This window comes from Dreissena polymorpha, chromosome 1 (assembly GCF_020536995.1).
Source record: "Dreissena polymorpha isolate Duluth1 chromosome 1, UMN_Dpol_1.0, whole genome shotgun sequence".
In the NCBI taxonomy this organism is placed as follows: Eukaryota; Metazoa; Mollusca; class Bivalvia; order Myida; family Dreissenidae; genus Dreissena; species Dreissena polymorpha.
Window position 1 is genome coordinate 162,834,530 of NC_068355.1, and position 23,752 is coordinate 162,858,281.

The window sequence follows — 23,752 nt, forward strand, 5'->3', positions numbered from 1 at the left end:
GACAATGCTTCGCACACACTGTCCATGAATACTTCGATGCTTTGCCTCGGTGAATCTCATGTTTATGCTTGTTAAGCCAATACGTCGTTGTGAACTCCTTCCCACACTGACTACAGACCTTTGGACCATCGGTGTGGGAACGGGTGTGACGCTGCAGAGATTTTTTTTACACTTGAATGTTTTTCCGCACTCTGGAAAATCGCACTCGTATGTGGAATCACTATGAATCTGCATGCACCGCTTTAAAGAGTATGCACATGATAATGCAACACCGCACACTTCCCATTGAATTTGATCTCCGTTGGACGATTCCATCTGTAATAACACATAAAATAAATATTATTATGTTTTCTTTTTTCTGTGTACTCTAGACTATTGAATAAACACCAGTTACTGAAAGTGGGGGTACGGTGCTCACCAGTTATTGAAATGGGGTTTAATTTTCAAATTTTGATGCATATATTGCGATTGCCTTTTGGAAGCATCCTGGTGCTTATACAAGGTAAACTATAATGGTTATTGAGTCCACCTTTCCATGAAAACTGCTGAGAAATCCTTATATATGGTTTCAAAATGCACATAAAATTAACCGTGTTAATCGTAAACAATGAAGCATTTGCGTATAAAGTCTTCAATAACTTGTTTAATATTAATAATGCATCTACAGGATTTATACCGAGGTTAAATGAATATCAGTAAATCATCTTGCGCGTAAGGACAATGTCGAATAAATATGGTAAATGTACAAACCTTTCAAAAATTCCGACGAAAACATTCACAATTCACCCATTTACCGCCATTTTGAACACCAGTTACTATTTTTCTCACTTACGCCACGCCAGTTACTTGCGTACGATCCACCCCCTGAACTTGTAAATCCGTCAAAAACAATATGTCTGCGCGCAATGGAATGCCGGCTTAACCAAAAGCGGTTCAAAACAACACTTTCTGTTCATATAATGACTACATACGGTGTTGTCTAACCATCCTGACATTAAATCGGTAAACCCAGAAAAAGACATTATCGCCCCGATATTAAACAATTTGATTGCATCGGTGGCTTAAAACGCTAGAAAACACGATGGAAAACTGATGAGACAGTGAAACAAGTGTTCATTTACTGAGCCTACTAGTTGGCTTGTGTTTTCTTGTCAAGAAAAATGAAGAAATAGTATTAGTCATGAGTTTTAATGTGTAGTTGTATTTGCATCATAATTCAGAATGGAAAACCTAATACAATAACTGTTTAAGAAGCTACATATATTTATTATAATTGCTGCAAATGTTTCTGTAAAGTCAGTTATACACCCTTCAATATCCAAGAACACGGGTAGTACAGTACTACCTGTATTTTTGGATATGGTAGTACAGGTACTAATATATTTTAAGCGTTACTCCTTGTCTTTCTGTCAGTGGCAGTACCGTTACTAATTTCACAAATCCTTATCTGGAGCCCTGAAAGAATATTACAAAACCCAGTTCCTTTTATGAACAAAACACTTAAAAATGCAATTTATAAAAAAAGAATGCTCTTTAATGAATACAATATCAATAAAACATCTAAAAACTGGGAAAAATTTAGAAAGCAAAAAAATTTGGTAGCTAGTATTAGGAGGAAATCAATGGACAAGTATTTTATTGACCGCTGTGTTGGAGGGTGCAAATCTGCTGATTTCTGGCCAACAGTAAAACCATTTCTGACAAATAAAGGTAATTCCACCAAAAAGGACACTGTACTATGTGAAAATAATAAAATTATAACTGATCAACAGGAAGTATGTAACATTTTTAATGACTTTTTTGTTAATGTGGCTCAAAATATTGGAAATAACTCAGTATCAGTAAATACCATCCCAGAATAGTCTCAATTAAATAAAAAACACTAGTGAATCTAAATTAAGTTTTCAACCTGTTCAGGACTCTTTTCTTAAGAAACAAATTGATAATTTGAATTGTAAAAAAGCTTCTGGTCCTGATGGTATATCACCAAAATTACTTAAACTCTCTAAAGAAACTGTATCAACAAGCATTTCCTTCCTAATTAATAAATCCTTTGAAAACTCAGTATTTCCAGATAAATTAAAAATAGCTCAAGTAACACCTTTACACAAGAAAAATAGTACACTTGAAAAAGGAAACTATCGCCTGATCAGCATCCTTCTCACAATATTAAAAATCTTTGAAAGAGCTATAAATACACAACTAACAACATTTTTTACCAGCGTTTCAATACTTATCTATCTGCATTTAGACCTGGATATGGCTGCCAGACAACTTTACTGAAAGTAATTGAAGACTGGCAAAGGGCGTTAGATGAAAACAAATACGTTGCCTCAGTTTTAATGGACCTATCCAAAGCTTTTGACTGTCTGCCTCATGACCTCCTTTCCCTAAAACTAAAGCACTATGGTGTATCTGAAATCTTTTTACAATTAATCAATAGTAACTTGAGTGACAGAAAGCAATTTATTAAAATAGGTCAATTTAAAAGTGACTTTCAAGAAATTTATAAAGGTGTACCCCAAGGCTCAATATTAGGCCCTGTCCTCTTTAATATATTCATCAATGACATTTTCCATTTTGTTCATAAAAGTAATCTGTACAATTATGCTGATGATAATACCTTATCTTTTGCACATCATAATCTAGATATAGTTAAATCTACCTTAGAAAATGACAGTATATCCTTTATAAAATGGTTCTCAGACAATAAAATGCAAGCAAATCCTGATAAATTTCAGGCAATAGCAATTGGTTCTAAAACTCACAAAGCTAATATCTCTTTTGACTTGTCAGGTAACAAAATAAACTGTGAAGATGAGGTTATCTTATTAGGGGTTACAATAGCTTTTAAATTAAATTTTAACAAACACATTTCCAACTTATGTAAAAAGGCATCCAGACAATTAAATGTTCTAAAGCGTATTGGTAGGAATCTTTGTAAACTTGGCAAACTTAATATATATTACTCATTCATTCTCTCAAGCTTCAATTTCTGCCCATTAACAGGGCATTTTTGTGGAGAAATAAATACTAAGAAAATAGAAAACACACAGAAAAGAGCTCTAAGGTTTATTTATAATGACTATAAGTCTGATTATGAAGGGTTGCTTAACAAATCAAAACTGCCAAGCTTAAAAATAAGAAGGATAAGACAAATGGCTATAGAAACATACAAGATAATAAATAAACAGACACCAACATATCTTCATGATCTAATTAAAATTAAAAATAACTCTTACTCTTTTAGGTACACTAATACAGCTGAAATCCCACGGGTAAGAAGTACCAGCTATGGTCTCAAGTCTTTCCGTTCCGCAGCCCCCAGACTCTGGAACTCGTTACCCCAGCACTTCAGGGATGTGACGGGACTTAACCAATTCCATAGTCTGATAGGCTTGTGGGACGGGGAGGATTGCAGATGTTCTTGCTGTAGCACCTTGTAAGGCTAGTATTATTGTTTTTGTTGTTTGCTTTGCTAGTTTTACTCTCAGTTGCTCTTTGCTGCATGTCATATTATTTTGTGCATGGAGTTTTTATTTGTTGACACATAAATGGCAGTTGCCCAGTGTACTTTTTTATCATGGCATCAGATTTTAATATAACTTGCATGTACCATTTTAAATAACTCATTATGCTTGTGTTTGTGAGGTAGCTGCTGATCAGTTTCTTTCAAATCTGATTTGAGGGGAAAATTGTTCTCTTAATACATTTTTTATCTGTCACACTTTTGTATCCATATTCATTGTCAGACTTTTACCTTATTTTTCTTATAGCAGCTCTTTGACCAAGGTCAAGATCAGCAACTGCAGCGCAATTATTTTTATTTTATTTTTTTCTTATTACGTTATCTTTAATATATCTTTAATATATTGCTATGATATTAACTGTTTTAATAATATTTGTATCACATGCCATAGTTCTTTCGTTTTTAACATTAACTAATAATGTTTATTGTATTGCAGGTTTTTTAATTTAATTAAATTTAATTGTTTATTTATAATTTATTATAATTGATCTCAACCCTTGGATGAAAATGTTTGTTTATATTATGTAAATTTCATGTAATGTTCAATTGTCTATTTGTTATATGTATGTTGTTATATTATATCGGTCAATAGCGATACATCGCTAATGTTATACTTGTTATGTACAAACCGACTTAAAATAAAATTTGTATTTGTATTTAGGTGATGAAAGTAAGTAATATTTGCATCACTTATGAAACAAATATGTAATGCGCATAATAGCTGTAACAGGGATGAAAATTAGCAAGTAATATATCTCAGCTTTACTCAAAAACAGGGCACGATTCTGGCTCACTTAATTAACAGCAGCTTTGCAAGGACTGATTTAAATTGAAAACCGACTCTTGTGTACCTTCATGAGGGGGGTCCTGGCCTGACTGTCCCCAGCATCAGTGCGTGCATTCCAGGCCAGCAGCTCATTCACGATGTCTGTGTGACCCTGAACGCAGGCCAGGTGCATAGGCGTCCTAGAAATAATACAATTACAACACATGAAGATTTCAGGAAATTATAGAAACAGGGTGTTAAACTGACCCATTTATCTTGATAATTTGGTTGGGAAGTCTCAAAATGACCTCCTGTCATTAGTGCCACATCCTTGGCATTGGCTCCAACTCTTTTGGAAAAACACTGAATTATCTATAAGATCAACAAGAAGCTAATGTTTTTGTGGATCGGAAAACATATACATGTTCAAAGCAATGGTCTATTTACCATGTCACAACTTGTAAAGATAATTACGTTTCCAAATGGGTTGATATTATGTGTTTCTATTCATGTGTGGATGAATAAATCTTGGCTGAATCGCACTAAATTGCCCGATTTTAAAAATAATGCAAAACATGCTGAAAAAACATATAAAACTAACACACTCTGTAGAATTATCCGTGACATTTAATAACATCGGGTCCTTAGCGCAACCTTGGAAGTAGCATTGGATCATTTATCAATGCATTGCAAAAAAGAGGTGGCGCCTGTGATTAGCGGCCGTGTATAATAAATAATCTATTGCTTTGATAGTGTCAATTTGGTGGTGTATTTTGGTGTATTTGAATAAATTGTGTCACCCTGTCATCACCACAGCCATGTTATTAATGTAAACAAAATAAACAATATTAAAAAATGCTAAATGTCAAGGAATCATTATGATACTATAAGTTATAACTGGATAAAAATAATTCATGTCATATCATGCCCAAAATCAATTGAGTGATAAACAAATGTGTTGTTGAAAATTTTAATTACCAGTTTCCATGCTGTTTTCTTACAAACACAAATAAACTCAGCACGCCTATATTCAGCAAATTAAACGTCATGATCACCTGTTTTCTTTGTCGAGTGCACTCGGGTCCTTCTTCGCAAGCTGCTTGACTTTTGCAAGATCGCCCGTCCATGCAGCCTTGTGTAACTTTGGTAAATCCTTTTCCTTAATATCATATCCATGCACGTTAAATGAAGATTGTTTTGAACTTGATTTTGATGCACCTATACCGAAAATTCCTTTTATTTTCTTCATATTCGCTCCGTTTCTAACCACGCCAAATAGTAAAATTCTCCATAGTTAAATCGACACCTTAATCACAAAGGCGCTTGCACAGTTGGAATCAAACGCTTACTTACTCGGACGACATTCCTCCAAATTAGACATAAATACCGTCTATAATGTATCAGAAAACACGGCCTGCATTCTGTCATTTACGCAAGCGTGAAAAAGACCTTGTTAACGGTGGCCAAGTTTAAAATTGTGATATTCTTATTAGTAATGGTATATTTAGCAGTTTAAATTCATTGATTTTAACGAATTGCTGTTTATTAAAGCACCATATCCGCACTGCAAAATTGTATTCACGTTGAACTCCCGTATAAACAGCAAGTAATATTTGTAAAGCAGTATTTAATGTTTCATTAAAGCTGCATCGAATTTACCTAGCTTGAATATATTTTATTTAAATCGAACATTGACAATGTTTTGGAAGTGTGTCGTTAAGTTTATATGTTTGTTGGTATTGTAATGTTCCAGTTGCTTGCTTAGATACGTTAACTAATTATGTGGTGACTGTGGTGTCACCCTTCAGCTCAAGAGTCACTGGGTTCGATCCCCTTTCTTAACTGTTGAGATCTAACCCTTACAACATCATATGCACGTTTTACAAATAATTCCACAATATTCAAAATAACAAAAGGCGATCGATGCAATGAAGCTTTATTTTAAATACGTTTGTGTTGAATTGTTTAACTAAACTTTTGTTCTGCTGTAATGACGTAGAGCATGAAACAAGACCACAATCAAAAATTTGTCTCCGCATAAGAAAGCGTCTCAGTAGCTGTAAAAAGAGAACTCATTATAAAATAACACGTCACAACGTTAATTATGTTTTCACATAAGCAGTTTTTTTCAGTATATGCTTATGTTTTTACAAATTTTCATTTTGACATGAGCCGGTGTGTGGGAAAACCGGATTTAATGCATGTGTATACCAGTTCAGGCTGTTCTGTCCGTCCTGCATAGGCAAATCTGGTACAATACTTTACGCACACGCATTAGGCCCGGTTTTCACAGAGCGCATCTCATATTTTATATTGTCTTTTACCGTGCACATCCGTCTTTGAATCGATTTATTATATAGACCGTTAAACACATTTCTTACAAGTTTTCTAAAGTAATTAAAAAATGATTCTGAATTTGCTATGTTGTATTACACATATGAAGTAGCTGCACCAGATAAAGTTGTTGTCGTTCCTTGTTGAATTGAGAACCTTACTATTACGCATTTGCTAAAATCAACTATCAACTAGATCCTTTATTGAGACCCGCCTCCAACTAAACAATTTAAGTTTAACAGATATTTCAGAAAATTATTTTAAATCGCTATAATATATTCCCCAAAAGCCTTCATCGTGATTAACACGACTGTAAGTGATTTTATGCACTCAGGAAATCATTATACAAAACGGAATTGTTTTCAGAACATCGGGGCATGTCAAAGCTAGTTTCCATATAGGGACACTGACCTACGCAAATTAATATCTAGTATCTATTTCTGAAAAAGCCAGCAACCTATTTGGAGTTATCTTTGGTTGTGGTAATGTAGATAGCGACGTATTGTTCAACGTTAACTTATTAGAGTGAGTGATGATCAAACGCAAGACGGACTGCACTAATTTACGTTGTGTTGTTGACCTGACATTGGGATATTTCACATAAGACAAAAGGGTATGTTTTTTTTTTTTTTCTTTTTTTTTTATTTTTTTTTTTTATTCAATATCATACATACAATGTAAACATGTATATGATCATACAACATAGTGATTGTACAAAGCAATAAAGTTCAGACATGTTATACAAGATATGCTAATATAATATATATTTTTTTAGAGAGAAAAGAAAAGAACAACAGAGGAATAGTTATGAAAAATGATAAGTTGTGTAAAGGCGGAAGAAAGCATACTGGGCTTGTGTGTTTTGTTGTATATTTACAATGGTCTTGTCAGATTGAAAAAAAAAAAAAAAATAATAATAAAAAAAAATAAACAAAACTATTTTAGAGAGATAAACTAGCATTAGAGTGAAATGTATATAAGTGGACACAACATTATGAGAATTTAATCCGATTCCATTTTTGTTCAAAGATTTGTAATGTGTCATTTATGAGGGCTATTTCTTTCTCAATCTGGATTTTTAGTTTAAGACTATGGACAAAACAATTAAAATTTGGTACTTGTTTTTTGTACTTCATGTTTAAGATAAAATATTTCATCAATATAACCATAAAATTCACAATATTATTACAGTCTATTGATTTCAATGAGTTAATTCCGAAACTTACATTTAAGAAAGATAGTTTAACGTTTAGTTGATGTTGTTCAAGAAAAGATATTAATTGATTCCAAATAGGCTGAATGTGTTTGCACTCCCAGAAAAGATGTTCTATAGTTTCAATGTTTTCACTGCAGAAGTCACACAGATTTGAGTTAGATAATTTGCATTTAAAGAGATATTTATTTGTAGCTATAATTCTATGGATGTATTTATATTGAAAATTTCTCAGTGTGCTTTCAATAGTTGCTTTATATGGCACGGTAAATATGTGTTTCCAATTAAGTTCATTTTCTCCAAAAAGGACTTGCCATTTATTTTGGATTTTGGAGTTTTCTGTAGGGTTTTTAATTTGTAGTGTGTAAAATATTTTATTTGTTTTGTTTTTTCTTCCAAGTATGTTTTCTACAAATGTTGTTTGAGTACATGGTGTATTATTTGTATTGATTTCAGATTTAATATGTATGGGTATGCTTTTGATTAGTGTGTAGTATTTCAGAAAATTATTTGAAGGTATTCCGTATATGTAGCATATATTATCAAAAGAGTAGAAATCCTTAATTCTGTAGTCATATAATTGGTCGACATATTTTATGCTTCGTTCAAACCAATCTTTATAGAAAAACGTCTTATTGTTTGAAGTTATGTCTTTATTGTTCCATAAAATAGTTTTACTGCTGTTTTGGGTTTCTAGATTATGAGTGACATCACTCCATGCTGATAGAACATCAGACAGAAATATGTTTTCGTTTGCAATTTCATGTAGGATAGTATTGTTGATGTTACATTCAAAGAGTAAAGAGTCACCATATTTTTTTAGGATTTTCTGGTAGAATAGTTTCCATGTACTCGTATTGGTATTATCTAGGTATCTTTTTACCCTGCTGCATTTGATTGCATTCAAGAATGAGTCAATGTTCGTTAATTTGATACCTCCATTTTCTACAGATTGAATTAACTGAGTTCGTTTTATTTTGTCAGGCTTACCGTCCCATATGAAATTAAATATTGCTGATTTTATATCGTTAATAACATCATTTGGTGGATTTGGGAGGACTGTTAATACATAAATTAGTTTAGGAAGTGCAAACGTTTTCAATACTGTGTTTTTTCCGATTAGTGTAAGTTTACGGTGATGCCATGATTTTAAGCAGTTTTTAAAATTCTGTAATTTAGGTAGTATGTTTTTAAGAACTGTATCCTTTTCATTATTTGTGAAAGTAATTCCTAACGTTGTGGCTTCATCGGATGTCCAATGAAATTTCATTTCTTTTTTATATTGAACATTACTTTGTTTTAATTTACCTACTCGTAGCACAGTACATTTACTTTTGTTTAGTTTAAGACCTGATGTCATTCCGTAAAGGGTTAGCGATTCTATTAGGTTATGGAAAGAATCGTAATTGTCGTTTAAAAAATAAGTTGCATCGTCAGCAAATAGGGACTGTTTGATTTTTTCGTCGGGTTCTAGTGATATGCCTTTTATGTGTTTATTTGATTGGATGTGATGTGATAGGTACTCGATGCAAATAATAAATAGCGATGATGAGAGTGGACATCCTTGTCGAACCCCTCGTTCGATGTTGAAACTTTTTGAAAAGAAGCCATTGTTTATGATTAAACTGTTAATATCAGTATAGAATAGTTTGACCCATTGAATGAGACTTTCACCAAAGTTCATATTTTCTAAGCAAGAGAACATAAATGAATGATCAAGCGAATCGAATGCCTTTTCGAAGTCTGCAAAGAATATTAGACCAGGATCATTTGAATTGTTGAAATGGTTGATGCATTCTTGGATAAGACGAACGTTTTCACCAATGTAACGTCCTTTTATGAAACCAGATTGAGATTTTGAAATGATTGATGGTAATATTTTTTTTATTCTGTTTGCTATACTTTTAGTTGCAATTTTATAATCATTGTTTAGTAAACTAATTGGGCGCCAGTTCGATAAGGATTCTAAGTTTTTTCCAGGTTTTGGAATGAGTGATATTATACCTTGTTTTTGAAGCGTAGTTAGGTTTTCATTATTATATGAATAGTTTAGTGATTTAATTAAATGTGTTTTGATATCCTTCCAAAATATTTTATAAAACTCAATGGTGATGCCATCAGATCCTGGACTTTTGTTATTTTGCATTTCTTTTAGTGCTAATCCACATTCATATTCATTTAGTAATCCGTCACACAATAGTTTTTCTTCTTGATTTAAAGCGTGATGTGTATTTTTAAAAAGAGTGTTATTTTCAACATTTTTTCGTTTATAGAGGGTTTCGAAAAATAAACGTTGTTCTTCTAGTATTTGAGTTCTGTTTGTTATATCTTTGCCATTGACTACTAATTTGTGTACAGTTTTTTGTTCGCTTCTACGTTTTTCAATGTTTGCGAAGTATTTTGTATTTTTTTCATTGTGTTCAACATGCTGTGCACGCGCTCTTAGTATTATTCCATTGAGATGTGTATGATAAATTTCATCTAATATTTGTTTTTTTAACGTTATTTCATTTTCAATGTCGGTGGTATCATTTGTGTTCGTTTGATGCAATTGTTTTTCAAGGGTTTCAATGGTTTTGATGGTTTCAGTTTCAAGTTTGTGTGTTTCTTTTTGTTTAAATGATGTGTATCTAATTGTTGTGTTGCGTATATTTCCTTTAATTACTTCCCATAAGGTATTTGGGTTTGCATCTTTATTATTTTGAACTGTATTTAGTATTTCCTGTTTTATTTGTGTTTGATATTGTGTATCTAATAAGATGCTGTTGTTAATTTTAAAGTATCCTGGGCCTCTTTCAGGTTGTATATTATGAAGTTTAAGTTCAACTAGAGAGTGGTCAGTCATAAATCCTGGTTTTATGTTACATGTGTCAATAATGTTGCAAAGAGACTCAGATATTAAAAAATAGTCTAATCTACAAAATATTGTTGGTTTTGTGTTTGAGTGCCAGGTGAATTTTCTTTCGTTTGGATATATTGTACGCCAGATGTCTATCATATTGTAGTTTTCAATTATGTTATTTAAAATGTTTCTATTTTTAGGATGAGTATAAAGGTTGCCCTTCTTTTTATCTAATAATGGGTTAAGAACAGTATTGAAATCACCACCGACTATGATGTTTTTATCTTGATTATTATTTATAAAGGATTGTAGTGTTTCGTAAAAAGTGGAATCATCTATGTTAGGGCCGTAAACGTTGATTAATGTTAATTGTGTTTCGTGTATTTTGATATCTATACTCGCTTGTCTGCCAATTATTATTTCGTTAAAATTATCGACTGTGATCCCAATATTATTTTTTATCAAAAAGGCCACGCCTTGTTTATTAGAATGTTGACCACTAAGAAAGATGTCTCCGTCCCATTCATCTTTTAAGGTTTGTCTTAAAGTATGTGTCAAATGACTTTCTTGTAATAGGATTATACTATATTTTTTTTCGTCTAACCATTTGAAGATTTTTATGCGTTTGTCTTTATTATTTAGCCCTTTTACATTTAAAGTACATATCTTAATCATTTAAAGAAGTGGAGGGTGATGTAAATGATAATTTGTGTATGCTTGTCCAGTTGGTCCCTATTTTAAAAAATGCCCAGTTGGTTTCTAGTATAAGACATAAGATATCATTACATACAAACGAAAAAAGAAAACAAAAAATATGAATACAAACAGCTGAATAGTCCATAAAAAAAAGAAGCAAACAGAAATAATCACAAAAATGAGAAGAAAACAACAATAAACGATTTGTCTCCAATAGAGACCTACATAAGCGCACTTCCGTACACTGGAAATGCACAAATTATTTGAAATAGTGATCTGAGTATAAAAATATATATATAACATCGTAGATTTATGGTAACTTATATTTATAATAATATACCAATACAAAAACTACTAAATTGTGTGTGGATGGTGGTTCGGTGCGTGTGTGTGTGTGTTTGTGTGTGTGTGTGCGCGCGTGTTGCCCGCGTGTGTTATGCGCCTGTGTTGTGTATGTTCGTTGAAAGGAGTGTGCGCGCCGGTTCAGTTATGTGTGTGAATGCGTTGTAATAATTGATAACCTTAGGTTACAATAATGACTATAACATGACTATTACAATGACAAAATATGCATTCTTATACAAACATTTTGTGCTATTATTTGTCAAGAGGTTCACGACAGTTAAAAAGAACCTATGCACCTACTGTATTTGAAAATCATCTATTGATTATATATGTATATCTTCATTTATTGTTAAACACAATTAATGCAATCAGTACACGTTTTAATAAACTGTTGTCTACGAAACGTTTAACAAATATCAACATTACACGATATGTGCTAAGATCAAAGACATATACACGAAAACATTCGTATGTCCGTCGCATTGTCGATCTGAAATATACGAAAAACGAAACCTACTTAGATCGACTGACGGACATTCCCACGTTTTTGTTTGATAAGCAAACGTTTTATAAGCATTTTGTACTTATAAAATGTAACTCCAGTATTTTCATTTTTACTGTATCTGGCCTGCAGTTAATCTAGTTCCGAAAACAAAATGAACTAGAGATACCACCAGATGTGTTTTTACTCATATAACAAAATTATGAGCGTCTTACTCTCAATAAATATTTTAATTTTTATTAACAAAAATGATTACAAAAATGTGTTGCCCTGTTTGGAAAGAGGTTAATTGACAACATAAGTGATGTGGAGTTGTAGAGCAAATACAATATACTGAAAATTACACAAATTATATAAAACACATATTTTCTGTATTTTATATAACACATATATTCTACGCACTGCATGCTATGTACATAATTATAGGAATAGATACATATCCTCCTATCACAGCTCACGAGCGACATAAAAAAGCGCTTTTCCATACACTGGAAATACACAAAATAAAAAGTTTATATATAGCTCCGTAGATTGTATGTAACTTATAATAGTAGTAATGTAACAGTAAGAACTACATAATTGTGTGGGGTGGTTCGGCGCGCGTGTGTTTGTGCGTGTGTGTGCGCGCATGTTGCCCGAGTATGTAGTGTGCGTGTGTTGTGCATGTACGTCTAAGGGTGTGTGTGCGCGGGTTCGTGCATGTGTGGGTATGCGCATGTGTGTGAATGTATGTGCGTGTGTGTGCGCGTGTGTGTATGTATGTGTGTGTACGTGCGTGCGTGTGCGCGAGCGTGCATGCGTGTGTGAGCGTGTTCGTATGCGTGTGTGTGCGTGCGCGTGTGTTTGTGTGTCTGTAGTTGAGTGCGATTTTCTGTAACACCTATTCTAAGCAACGCCCGCTACATATATAAATATAGATATAGGTTAATATCTTTAAATATGCCACAGTTCATGCAAACATAAATACAAGTAAACAATGCAGACAATAATTATGTATATGATAAGAGAAAGTTAATTTTTTATAGATATAGATGAATACCATTATATCTTTTCAATGAGCTCGGTCAATGAACTCGGTCAGTGAATTCGGTCCATGGACAACAATGAACATAAACAACACAACACTGAGCTGGGACAAATGACAACACTGTCGCACAGTATTCTAAAGAAAACTATTTAAGCCACACATTTGTTTAGGACAATATAATTTCTCGATAGAACATTCAATAAATTTACACAAAAACTGGTATGGAAATCTCTATACAAACACATTTTTCTAGAAACTGTTTAGGACAATATAATTTCTCGATAGAACATTCAATAAATTTACACAAAAACTGGTATGGAAATCTCTATACAAACACATTTTTCTAGAAACTGATATTTTAGTCAATAAGAATACAGTGAATGAAGAATGTCATTCAATATTTAAACAGAACAGGCATTTAAAAACAACAACAAAAAACGTTTATGAATCAATGAAAAATGATATTTAAGTCAATAAGAATACAGTGAATGAAGAATGTCATTCAATATTTAAACAAAATACGCATTTAAAAACAACAATAAAAAAACGATTATGAATCAATGAAAACCTTGCAGTAACGGATCAAATGTTGGATACCGTTTGAATGATGCAAAAAGCACATTTTTTATAAACCAGAAAAAGGCAAAATGTCAGAATTTCTTAACACTAAATGGAGATTACTTCCTGGTCGCAAAGTTATATTGCAAATCCGAATTAGGATACAGATGTAGATATACTGGCCATAGAGGTATATTAAACAATGTAAAATATACTTCAACAAGTAAATTTTATTTGAAATATTCTGTATATACATCGATTTTAGCGATCTAGAGGGAACTTGTTTTGTTTGGTTTGTTTACCTGATGAGTACTATGCCGTCCCGAACGAACGACAACTCTTGGTAAGTGTGATAAGGTTACAACATACCAATATATACAAAAAAAACTTTCACATTGAAAAATGATGCTATATTGTGTATTACATACAGAATTATGAATAACTGTTGATACTTGATTATGCATGAAGTTTTTGTATATTCTCGTGGTGGTTCCGTATGTTGTTATGCGTGTTTTACATAATGCGTGTCCTAATTGACGCTTTTGCGCGCATGTGCGCAAAGGCGGCTGTTAAGTGTGCGCGTGTGAGAGTGAGTTTGCGTGTAAGTGTGAGTGTGTGACTGCGTGCGCGTACGTACGTAAGTGCGTGTGTTTGTGTACGTGCGTGCGTGTCTGGGGGTTCATGCGTGCGGTTGTCCGTGAGTCTGTGTGTATGTGTTTTGTAAGTTACATGTCAGAGTAACAAAAACAACAGTAATTAAAAACACGTGTAATATATGCAACAGAACAACATTTCTGTTTCTGTAAGTTACATGTCAGAGTAACAAAAACAACAGTAATTAAAAACACGTGTAATATATGCAACAGAACAACATTTCTGTTTCTGTTGGGGGAAAGAACGCACTGAGTATACAAAGGAAAGAATGCAAAGTCCGGGGCTAGGTTTATTGCCACAGTTCTATTGTTTATGTTTTGTTTGATAATCGTGAGTTGTTGCTATCTGACACTTTTCGGGCGTATGTTGTTCTGGTATCCCCATTGTTTTTGTTTGGCCATGGCTTTGCAAGCCATAGTTTGTACTTGTCAAAGGACACAAACTCGTTGCGGTCTTGTCCTCGGTATCGAACGAACAATTTTCCTTCGCGGGACCAGGCCCTCTCTACCAACGCGGGTTCTTTTAGACGCAATGATGATAAAACTTCCGCATTGATCTTTGTTAGGTCCTCATTAATGAAAACGCCCGTACCTTTAAGAAGCTTGGCACGTTGCATTATGTCGATTTTTGTTTGCCGCCTGACAAATTTCACGATTACCGGTCTGTTTTTATTCGGGGTATATTTTCCAAGACGATGGGCAACGTCGACGTCTTTACTTTCGAGTTTTAGGCCGAGCTTTTTACTTAACAGCGATATCGTTTCGTCGGCCACAACCATCGATGTTTGTTGGTCAGAGTCATTGGCTAGACCAGAAATTCGGACACTGTTCCTTCGTCCGTATTGTTCCAGATCATTTTGACTGGAGTTGTGGATGCTTTCTGCGTCTTGCTGCGCTTTTTTCAGGGCATCAATTTCGCTCCTTTGTTCTTTAATTGTTCTTTTTAGGGCATCTATTTCGTTTTTGCTTTCGAACACGCTTCCCTCCATTACTTCTAATTTTTTTAACACACTACCAAGGAACTTTTCTTTAATTTCCTCAAGTGTATCCTTTATTATTGTTTTAATAAATGATGTGTCATTCTTTGTCAGCATATGTGACAGTTTAGCACTAATTTCGTCTAGGCGTTTTTCTAATGGTGTTTCGGTATGCTCTGTCGTGGTTTTTGATGCACCGCTTTGTATAAAGTCCGTCATGCTTTTTTGATTTTGCTTCTCGTTTTCCGTTTTCGACTTTTTACTATTCTTTTTGTTCTGTTTGTTTAGTTTATTTGCGTCTGGTGTTTCGAACACATGCACGTCTATTAGGCTAGTATCGGCTGCATCGGCTGCGTTACTCTCACTTGCCGTGGATGAGTGTTGTCTTTTGCTCATTGTTGTATTGTTTATTATGTTATAAGGTAGAAATCCGAGTCTCTCTGTGGTCTTTATGAGTTTATAACGGTTTATTCAGAGTGATGTACTTTATTGTATTCAATTAGACGAATTAATCATGCGTGACGAATTCACAGCACATAACGGGTAACAGATAATAGGCTGTAAGGCTAGAACTTGTTTGTCACCTGTTGATAAGTTTTGTGATTGCTATATAAAAATTTGATTATTTTGAATATTAAAATACCCCACCCGCGTGAATACAGAGCGGGAGGAAAATATATCTAGAAAAGTCATTTAAAGCACATTTAACAAAAGTTCTTTACTTGGCTCTCGTGCAATAGTCCATATTACTATAATCCATCCATTTGAAACACAGATTGCACTCAGATCACTCGCTTTTTATTTTATTTTATAGATCTCATTTTCGATGTACGTGTTGACATGTTAACCGGAAGTCCCAATTTTCAAAAGGGTATGTTATTAAGTTTAATTTATTCTTAATTTTGTATTTCTTTTCCGTTCGTTCTTGATTATGCTCAGAATAGTTTCTGAGCAAAGAATCATTCATTTATAACTTGGGCAGGTACTCATTACATATTTCAAATACGAGTATAAATAAGTGAATGATAGAGACGTTTTTGAATTGAATTCAAAAACCATTAATTATGGGGTAACTGAACATTTCAGTTAGTAACAAAATTAACAAGATGGCAAAAAAAGTCAGAAAGTCTTCAACCCTTTTATGTCAAGCGTCTAGAAAGGCATTGGCAAACAGCGTTGACCCTGATGAGACACCGCATGATGCGGCGTCTCATCAGGGTCTACGCTGATTGCTTAAAGGAATTTCTGTAAGAAATATTGTTAATATAGAAATGAAAATACTAGACATCCATAATTTTGGAAATAAATTATTCCAATTAAGAGGGATGGGAGAGTCCACTAGGCATAAATGGGTTAAATATGTGGAGGATAAGACAGTTAAAAAAAAGATTTTCTTTTACAGTTCACGACCGCCATAAAAGCGTTTGCTGAAATAATTATGGCGCACAGAATTTTGGATCTATTTAATGTCACAAGAACATCATTTATGCAAGTGTGCGAAGAAATTTTAGATTTCCTTAGGCAATCTGAAACCATCACTAAAGGTGAGTACGTACCTAAGTGTATTCTTACAACGTATGGACATTAACTTATCATCGTTGTAAATATCATATAAAATTCATGCTTATTTATAACGAAGCTGTTTGATTCAAACATTACATTAAGACCATGCCCTGATACACAGTTGACCTTATGTTTAGCGTCCCCAACCAGGTATGTTTTCGGTTGTCTGAATGTAAAAGCAACACTGTTTGACAATTAAAAAGTCGAAAAATAAAGTGCGTTAACTGCATACAACAATATGCAGAAAAGAGCTATGTAATTCAATACAAACACACGCTTAGGCCATAATAATTTGATTCTGTGTTGAGCGTCCAGGGGTGGTAATGTTTTTGCTTCTGTGAAAGAAAAATTAACATTTTTGACAATCCATCCAAAAATAAATGACATACAATTCATACAGTGACCGATTTACCGAAAAAAGAATGCGATTCATAGCAAACGTTCCCTTATTAGTTTTTTATCCTACAACCTCGACAAAGAGGTATGCTGGGTTCTAGCATCACTTTTGTCAAATCGTCAACAAACAGGGGAGTTAACTTTCGGAAGTATTATGATTTGTACTCTTGGGGCTTACACTGGCAAGCGTCTGTGAAAAAAATAGCGCCATGGCACATTGTTTCTTTTTATTTAGAAATTGTCATTTACTAATCAAACGTTATATCAGCAAACGATTTAACGTGGTTAACCTATTTGCATCGAACCCGCAGATCCTTCATTGCTTGATCCCTAAAATTATTACATTGTGTTCCCACATGGACCGATAGTGTATATAGTCCAGTTTTAGTCCATATAGTATCCAACCGGTTGCTTGGAGGAGCCATTTATGGACTTTAAGTTGGGACCCAAATGGGTTAACGTAAGTGGAAACCAGCAGGATTTCATAAGGCCAAGGCAAGGTTTAACACGGTGGTGCGGTAGTCGAGTGGTAACACTCTGGTCTACCATTTCATAGGTCGCCGGTTCAATTCCTGGCCGGGGCACTGGAAATTTCAGAAATGCCTCAAGTGTTTCCCACCCAACTAGAGATGTACTGGTATGAAACCCAGGTAATTCTCGCGTGTATCGGTGCTATACACTGAGCACGTAAAACTGTGTTGGTCTTGTTCTAAATATATACTGAAGTGTTTGCTTGCTTTGCTTAATTTCTTAATACAATCTAGCTTTGCGATAAAAATGCTCAACATGACACATATGTAGTCATACGTTAACTTAAATAGTCCCAATAATGTTCGCTACATCCCGTCAACGTATTAATTTCTTTCTTAAATGTTCACTATACAGTTAAGATTTAAAATGAACTATTAAAACACGAACGGAACGATGTTTTTCTTCGGTAATTACGGATTGTCAATTTAATAAACTTAATTAATGGTATAAGAAACACCATCTGCGATTGAGGAACGAAAGCATTCTCTCAGTAGGAGACGATGTCCCAATGGTGGATTAAAGTGTTAATTGTTATGTATTGTTACCATATACTCCACATGTGTAGATGCTGTTATTAAGATAAGATACCATGCGTCACCTTCTAATAACATGTCAAATGACAATAAAGGCCAAATTCATGCTGAGTTTTATCAGAGTCGTAGATCTTCGCTATAGTTTTATGACTCTTAAATAATTAAGATGGACCTGATACAAATATTTATTTACAAAATACGAACTGTAATATAATTATTGTATCGATGACAGAAACCATCTAAATCTTCAAATATATTTAATAAGTTCGCGTCACTTCGATTCATTGTTCAGGAAAGCTATACAAACATATAGGTCCCGGCATTGTTCTTCAGTACCAAGATGGCGGCGGTAGGGGCGGTTATTCGGGAGTAATCGATTTCTGGGATTGTCTATAGTTTATGTAAGCAAAAAAATGAAATCCCATTTACCAGTTTTATTGAATCGACTTGGAATGCAAAGGACCCCGATCTGTTTACAATTTTTTAAAATAAAAACCCTGTTCACAGTGCTCTATCATATCTTACAAAGATGTACCTAGCAAAAGTAATTATACGATCTAATGAGCACAACTTTCTAACAGTTAGCTTTTGTGATTACATTTTGCACATTTTTAATCATCGTTCCTACATGGTCCGTTATCAAAATATAAATTGTTAACACTAAAGATTATATCTATTTCCAATTTATATTAAACTTTGTAAGAAGATTGGTCTGAATGACAATTGGGTAAATTACAAAACTGCATTAACAAACTTGGTTACCATGTAAAATTAAATGAAACATTTTTTAACATTCCCGAAGTAACATGTTTACCAAATCCTCATTAAACTTGCTACGAACGCTTTTTAAATGGTATATCAGCCGAGTTTGAAAAGGGTTCAGGTCTACTGAAAAATAAAAGTACCAGTGGGCTTAGATGTTTTCTTCATGCGGGTGAAACTTTGAACAATCTAGAAGTCAAATGTTCTGTTAAATCATCATGAAACAATCAGAACTATTGTACTCCTGCTTTTTCAACTGAATATGAAAGTGATTCTATCCGTTCCAAAATACGACTTAAGGTGAGAGTAGTTTAGGGAGGGATTATTTAGAAGTCACTCTTGTTAATCGTTCGGTTCGTCCGAAGTTTTAAAAGTTGTTTTTTTAAATACCCTTGGGTGAAAATTTGCCACTCTTTGAGGGTTACTTGCTTTATATTTATGGAGCAAACACTTTCAAAATGGCTTCTCTGAAACCGCAAGGCCAAGAAGTTTGGTTTTTAGCATTTTATTGTGGTCCTGTACCATTTAAAAAAATATCGTCCCTCGGATAAGAACTGGCCACGCCAAATGATGAAGACATATTGTAATACTTACAAATTAAAAAAGTTTTCTCTCGTTATGGCAGGGATTTATTTGCTGTTTAATATCGTATACTGGTCCTGTAATAACTTTGTTGAAATCATCTCTCTTGGGTTAAAGTTGACCCAGCCCTATGGTTTACTTGTTTAATTATATGCATTACTGCACACTTTGAAAATCTTTTTTCCTTGTCGCAATGCTTGTGCGTAGCAATAAGAGAAACTCTCGAACTCTGAATCAACCCAATCTTTGTCGCTTTTTTTACTAAGACTTTTTCGATTGTAAAACTAGCTTTTGCTGAACAGTCTATAATCACTATAAACTTCATCACAATACCCGTAATACCATATCAAGACACGAATAATATTCACAAGCAATTTTCAAATGTTCGTGAAAAGATATGAACATCTTCGTATCATTACCCAATATTACAATAAATGGCGACCATCTTGGCCGCCATCTTGGATTTCTCAGCTCGCCACGATTTATGCCAATTTATGCCGGTGGTCTGTAAAACTTCAAGGTATGCCGATCATTTTGGTATATGACATGGCTTGTTGCAACATGGTGTCCAGGTCCCTGTTTCTAAAAGCGCTGAATGTTACCCTACCAGTAATTGTTTACACAATGCGTTTCACGGTCCAAAGGCACTGAGGATGGGAACGACTGTGAATCAGTTATGCGTTAAAAAAACCCAAGTCACTATCAATCAATAGTTTAGGGGCTTTGTGGCGGTTAGTTGGCTTTGTTATATTATGTTAACTATTATAGGGAACATGTATACAGCAATGGGCTGTAACAACAAATCCCGAAGCTCAACAAGCAAGCATATATAAATGCATTCTTGAAAATTATATTTTTTAAATTACAATAATTAGCTTAAATATTACTGGCATGCGTAAAATAATTTTGCAATCTGAGATAACAAATGACAACAAAGATTGAACAGCAGTCACGTTGAACTTCGATCTGAAACCATGCGAGAAAGAGGATTTAACAATTTATGGTTAAGATGTATCATAAACCGAAAAAATACGGTATAAAAAGTGTCATATTTTTTGGACTTCCTGAAGTATGGTCGGACTCAAAAATTTCAGAAAAAGGGAGTCCAAACGACTCCTTACTCAGAATAGTTAGTGTCGAACACTGTTGTATTTCATGAATTATTGATATAAGTTTCTCTCCTGCTGGTACAGCACAGTTTTATATTAAAGTTTGTTAAAGCATTGTTTTTCCTTACATTTTCTCGTTTAAAATATATCAACAGAGATAGTGTGCATGTGATAAATTCCAACTATGTCCATATTTGCAATCGGCTAATTTCGAGTACTAGTATATAAAACATCACATTTTAATTTGAGCTTATAGAAATACACATGCACCACGGTAGACGTCTTCGTTCCTAATTGATAGCATTTAATGTATAAACCGGTTTATAAGTACCCTGTATACCTATTTCAGCCCTACAATTGACACAATAAACAACTCGTTAACAATTGAATCCAAGAAATTATATAATTTTCTTAAAACATATATACCTTAACATATTAGAACAGGCTATTCGAGTGCCCATATTTAACACAGTTGTAATAATATATATATATATATATATATATATATATATATATATATATATATATATATATATATATATATATATATATATATATATATATATATATATATATATACGTCCGTGCAGTTTCCACAATGTGTCTTATAACAGAACGAGCATGTAAATCAATCAAATGTTTCTAAATAAGATCAACTTTATTTGGATTACGCCAAATACTAACCTATATGCCATTTCGCGCTTTGGATTGGCCACCTGGGACCGTATTCACAAATCCATTCTTAGACTTAAGAATAAAACATAGACTTAGAACCAAGAAAAGTACGTCCAGCGTTTAAATGTATATATGGCTTCCACTGGTGATTATTTCGTAAAACAATGATCTACATGAAAATTGCTGTAGATAGAGGTTGTTTATACCACGTTTGAGTCAAAATTCAAGCAATTAATGAATATTCCAATTTTAAGAATTTTCTTTATTCTTAGACTTAAGTCTAAGAATTGTTTGGTGAATATGGGCCCTGAACTGTTCCTTTATCCAATTGGCGACATTGAAAAATCCGAATAAAACACAGCACTAACAACAAAACGAAAATGACAGAAGTCAATTGCAATTGTTAGATAATTATCTAGTTACTGTTCACAGCTCCTGTTAATAGGCAATACTAGTAGGCAAATATTGGACAAATAAAAGCGCTTGGAATATGATTAGGGTCAACCCTATCAAGACACATAAATAACATTATTTTATTGACCTGATGAATATTTATTATAAGAAGTCCAAATATTCCTGTCACCGCATTATTATACAGTTCATGTTTCTTGTTTTACATTAGGTGATACATATAGTAAATTATTCTAGGTGTTGACGATATATTTCGTTACGCTGCTGGAAAAATCGAAGTTCCAGAAATACCAGTGTGTCATGTTGAACTTTCGCAGATAAAACTTGACGCGGTTATGACAATGTTAAAGAGAAGCCATGTAAAGATTACAGTTTTAGGAAGGTACGCACATTAATTGCAATGTTTTAATAGTATCAGAAACTACATTAGTACAACATTGTATGTTTTACTTTGTTATATTATAAAAAATGTACACGTATTAATTGAATATGCTTTCTTTTAAAGGAATTCTTGTGGAAAAAGCACAGTGATTAATGCGCTTCTGGGAAGTGACGTGCTGCCAATGGGAATGGGTCATGTGACTAACTGGTTTGTGCATATGCAGGGAACAGATCTACTAGAAGGATTTGTAGAGACTGAAAATGAGCCCGGCGTTCAGAAACCCATTAATGTAATGTATTTTTATGGTATTTGTATTTTCGGCGGCAACGTCTATATACAAGCATTATAACGTTTATCCGTCATTCCAAACCCCTTCGATTGAATGATAAGTTCATTGAGTAAACATATGTACATATTTCATATATACATTTTTATGCAGTCTTGGACAATAAGTATTTAAATCGGCAATATTTTGGCAAATTACTGAACATATTAAGCTGCCCATAAATGTCTGTGACCCATCGGTCTGGGCATTTTGCTAGGATGCATGTGTTTAATAAGTCCTCTTTCCCGTTTAAACGTTGGTTCATGTTGTTACTGATACTCAAATTATTTTCTTAAATACGCCACTTAAAACTCATTTAAAATTCTTTAATTCCCTAAATGACACAATTAGTTATGTGCTTTGTGATTAAAATGATACCAACATCAGTCTTGAGTAAATAAGATTTTCTTTAGATTGATAATCAGAACCCATATTTATTAGTAAACAGAAGCAATGAGAAACGTGCCCCTCTCTGTATGTTATTACACACTTCCTATTAGTCATAATAGTGAATGTTATTATATAGATTGGTTTGTTTTCTAGTCTCTACAGGAGCTTGCCAGCGCTCTTCAAGACGAACATGTTGCTACAAATTCTACGGTTAAAGTTTCCTGGCCAAAGGAGATGTGTCCTTTATTAAGTCACGATCTTGTGATCATAGACAGGTTTGTAGGTTTGTACGAAATTCCTTATGTGCAAGAGATATACACTTGGAGACTTTTCTAACGCATCACTTAATCATATCAATATAGCTCCCTTATTTTTGAACGGCTTGTGTTGAAATTTGAACCAAGAATAATTCAACACATATATAATTATTCCTGAAAATTTATTTGAAATTGAACAACAACAAAATATGAAACTTACCAAATTAAAAACGTCACTTCAAAAGTCAAATTCGCAAACTCGTCCAACGTTAAATAACAACAATGTGAAAAGTAAAACGCATAAAATTACACGTCTTAATAACTGACCGGATTGCAACATGCCGATTAAGCCGTTTCGCTCCTGAATATTCATACGAGCCATTTTGTCTTTCTG

The 23,752-nt window shown here is 33.6% G+C and overlaps 2 protein-coding genes across 2 annotated transcripts in view; one reads left to right on the plus strand and one right to left on the minus strand.

Moving 5' to 3' along the window:
• Window positions 1-5,622, minus strand: part of LOC127863588 (ankyrin repeat domain-containing protein 26-like) — a 133,761-nt gene extending 128,139 nt beyond the window's left edge. Inside the window, exons 1-2 of the mRNA XM_052403192.1 lie at window positions 5,351-5,622; window positions 4,381-4,495 (exon numbers count right to left, since the gene is read on the minus strand). Coding sequence (XP_052259152.1) covers window positions 4,381-4,495; window positions 5,351-5,544 — 309 coding nt within the window. The 5' untranslated portion in view covers window positions 5,545-5,622. The remainder of the gene's footprint in view (window positions 1-4,380; window positions 4,496-5,350) is intronic.
• Window positions 5,623-6,999: 1,377 nt separating this feature from the next.
• LOC127863647 (mitofusin-2-like) lies at window positions 7,000-23,437 on the plus strand. Its single transcript, XM_052403297.1, has 5 exons — window positions 7,000-7,242; window positions 16,845-16,986; window positions 22,242-22,386; window positions 22,510-22,675; window positions 23,255-23,437. Exons 2-5 carry the CDS (start codon window positions 16,881-16,883, stop codon window positions 23,435-23,437), a joined length of 600 nt encoding a protein of 199 aa, XP_052259257.1. The 5' UTR covers window positions 7,000-7,242; window positions 16,845-16,880.
• The last annotated feature ends 315 nt before the right edge of the window (window positions 23,438-23,752 follow it).

What these genes read in the sequence shown, in the direction of transcription:
- LOC127863647 (XM_052403297.1), top strand. Translation starts at nt 16,881, where the DNA reads ATGGCGCACAGAATTTTGGATCTATTTAATGTCACAAGAACATCATTT. An exon ending in AAGATTACAGTTTTAGGAAG is followed by an intron (nt 22,387 to 22,509) that starts GTACGCACATTA and finishes TTTCTTTTAAAG; the next exon opens with GAATTCTTGTGGAAAAAGCA. An exon ending in GCGTTCAGAAACCCATTAAT is followed by an intron (nt 22,676 to 23,254) that starts GTAATGTATTTT and finishes TTTGTTTTCTAG; the next exon opens with TCTCTACAGGAGCTTGCCAG.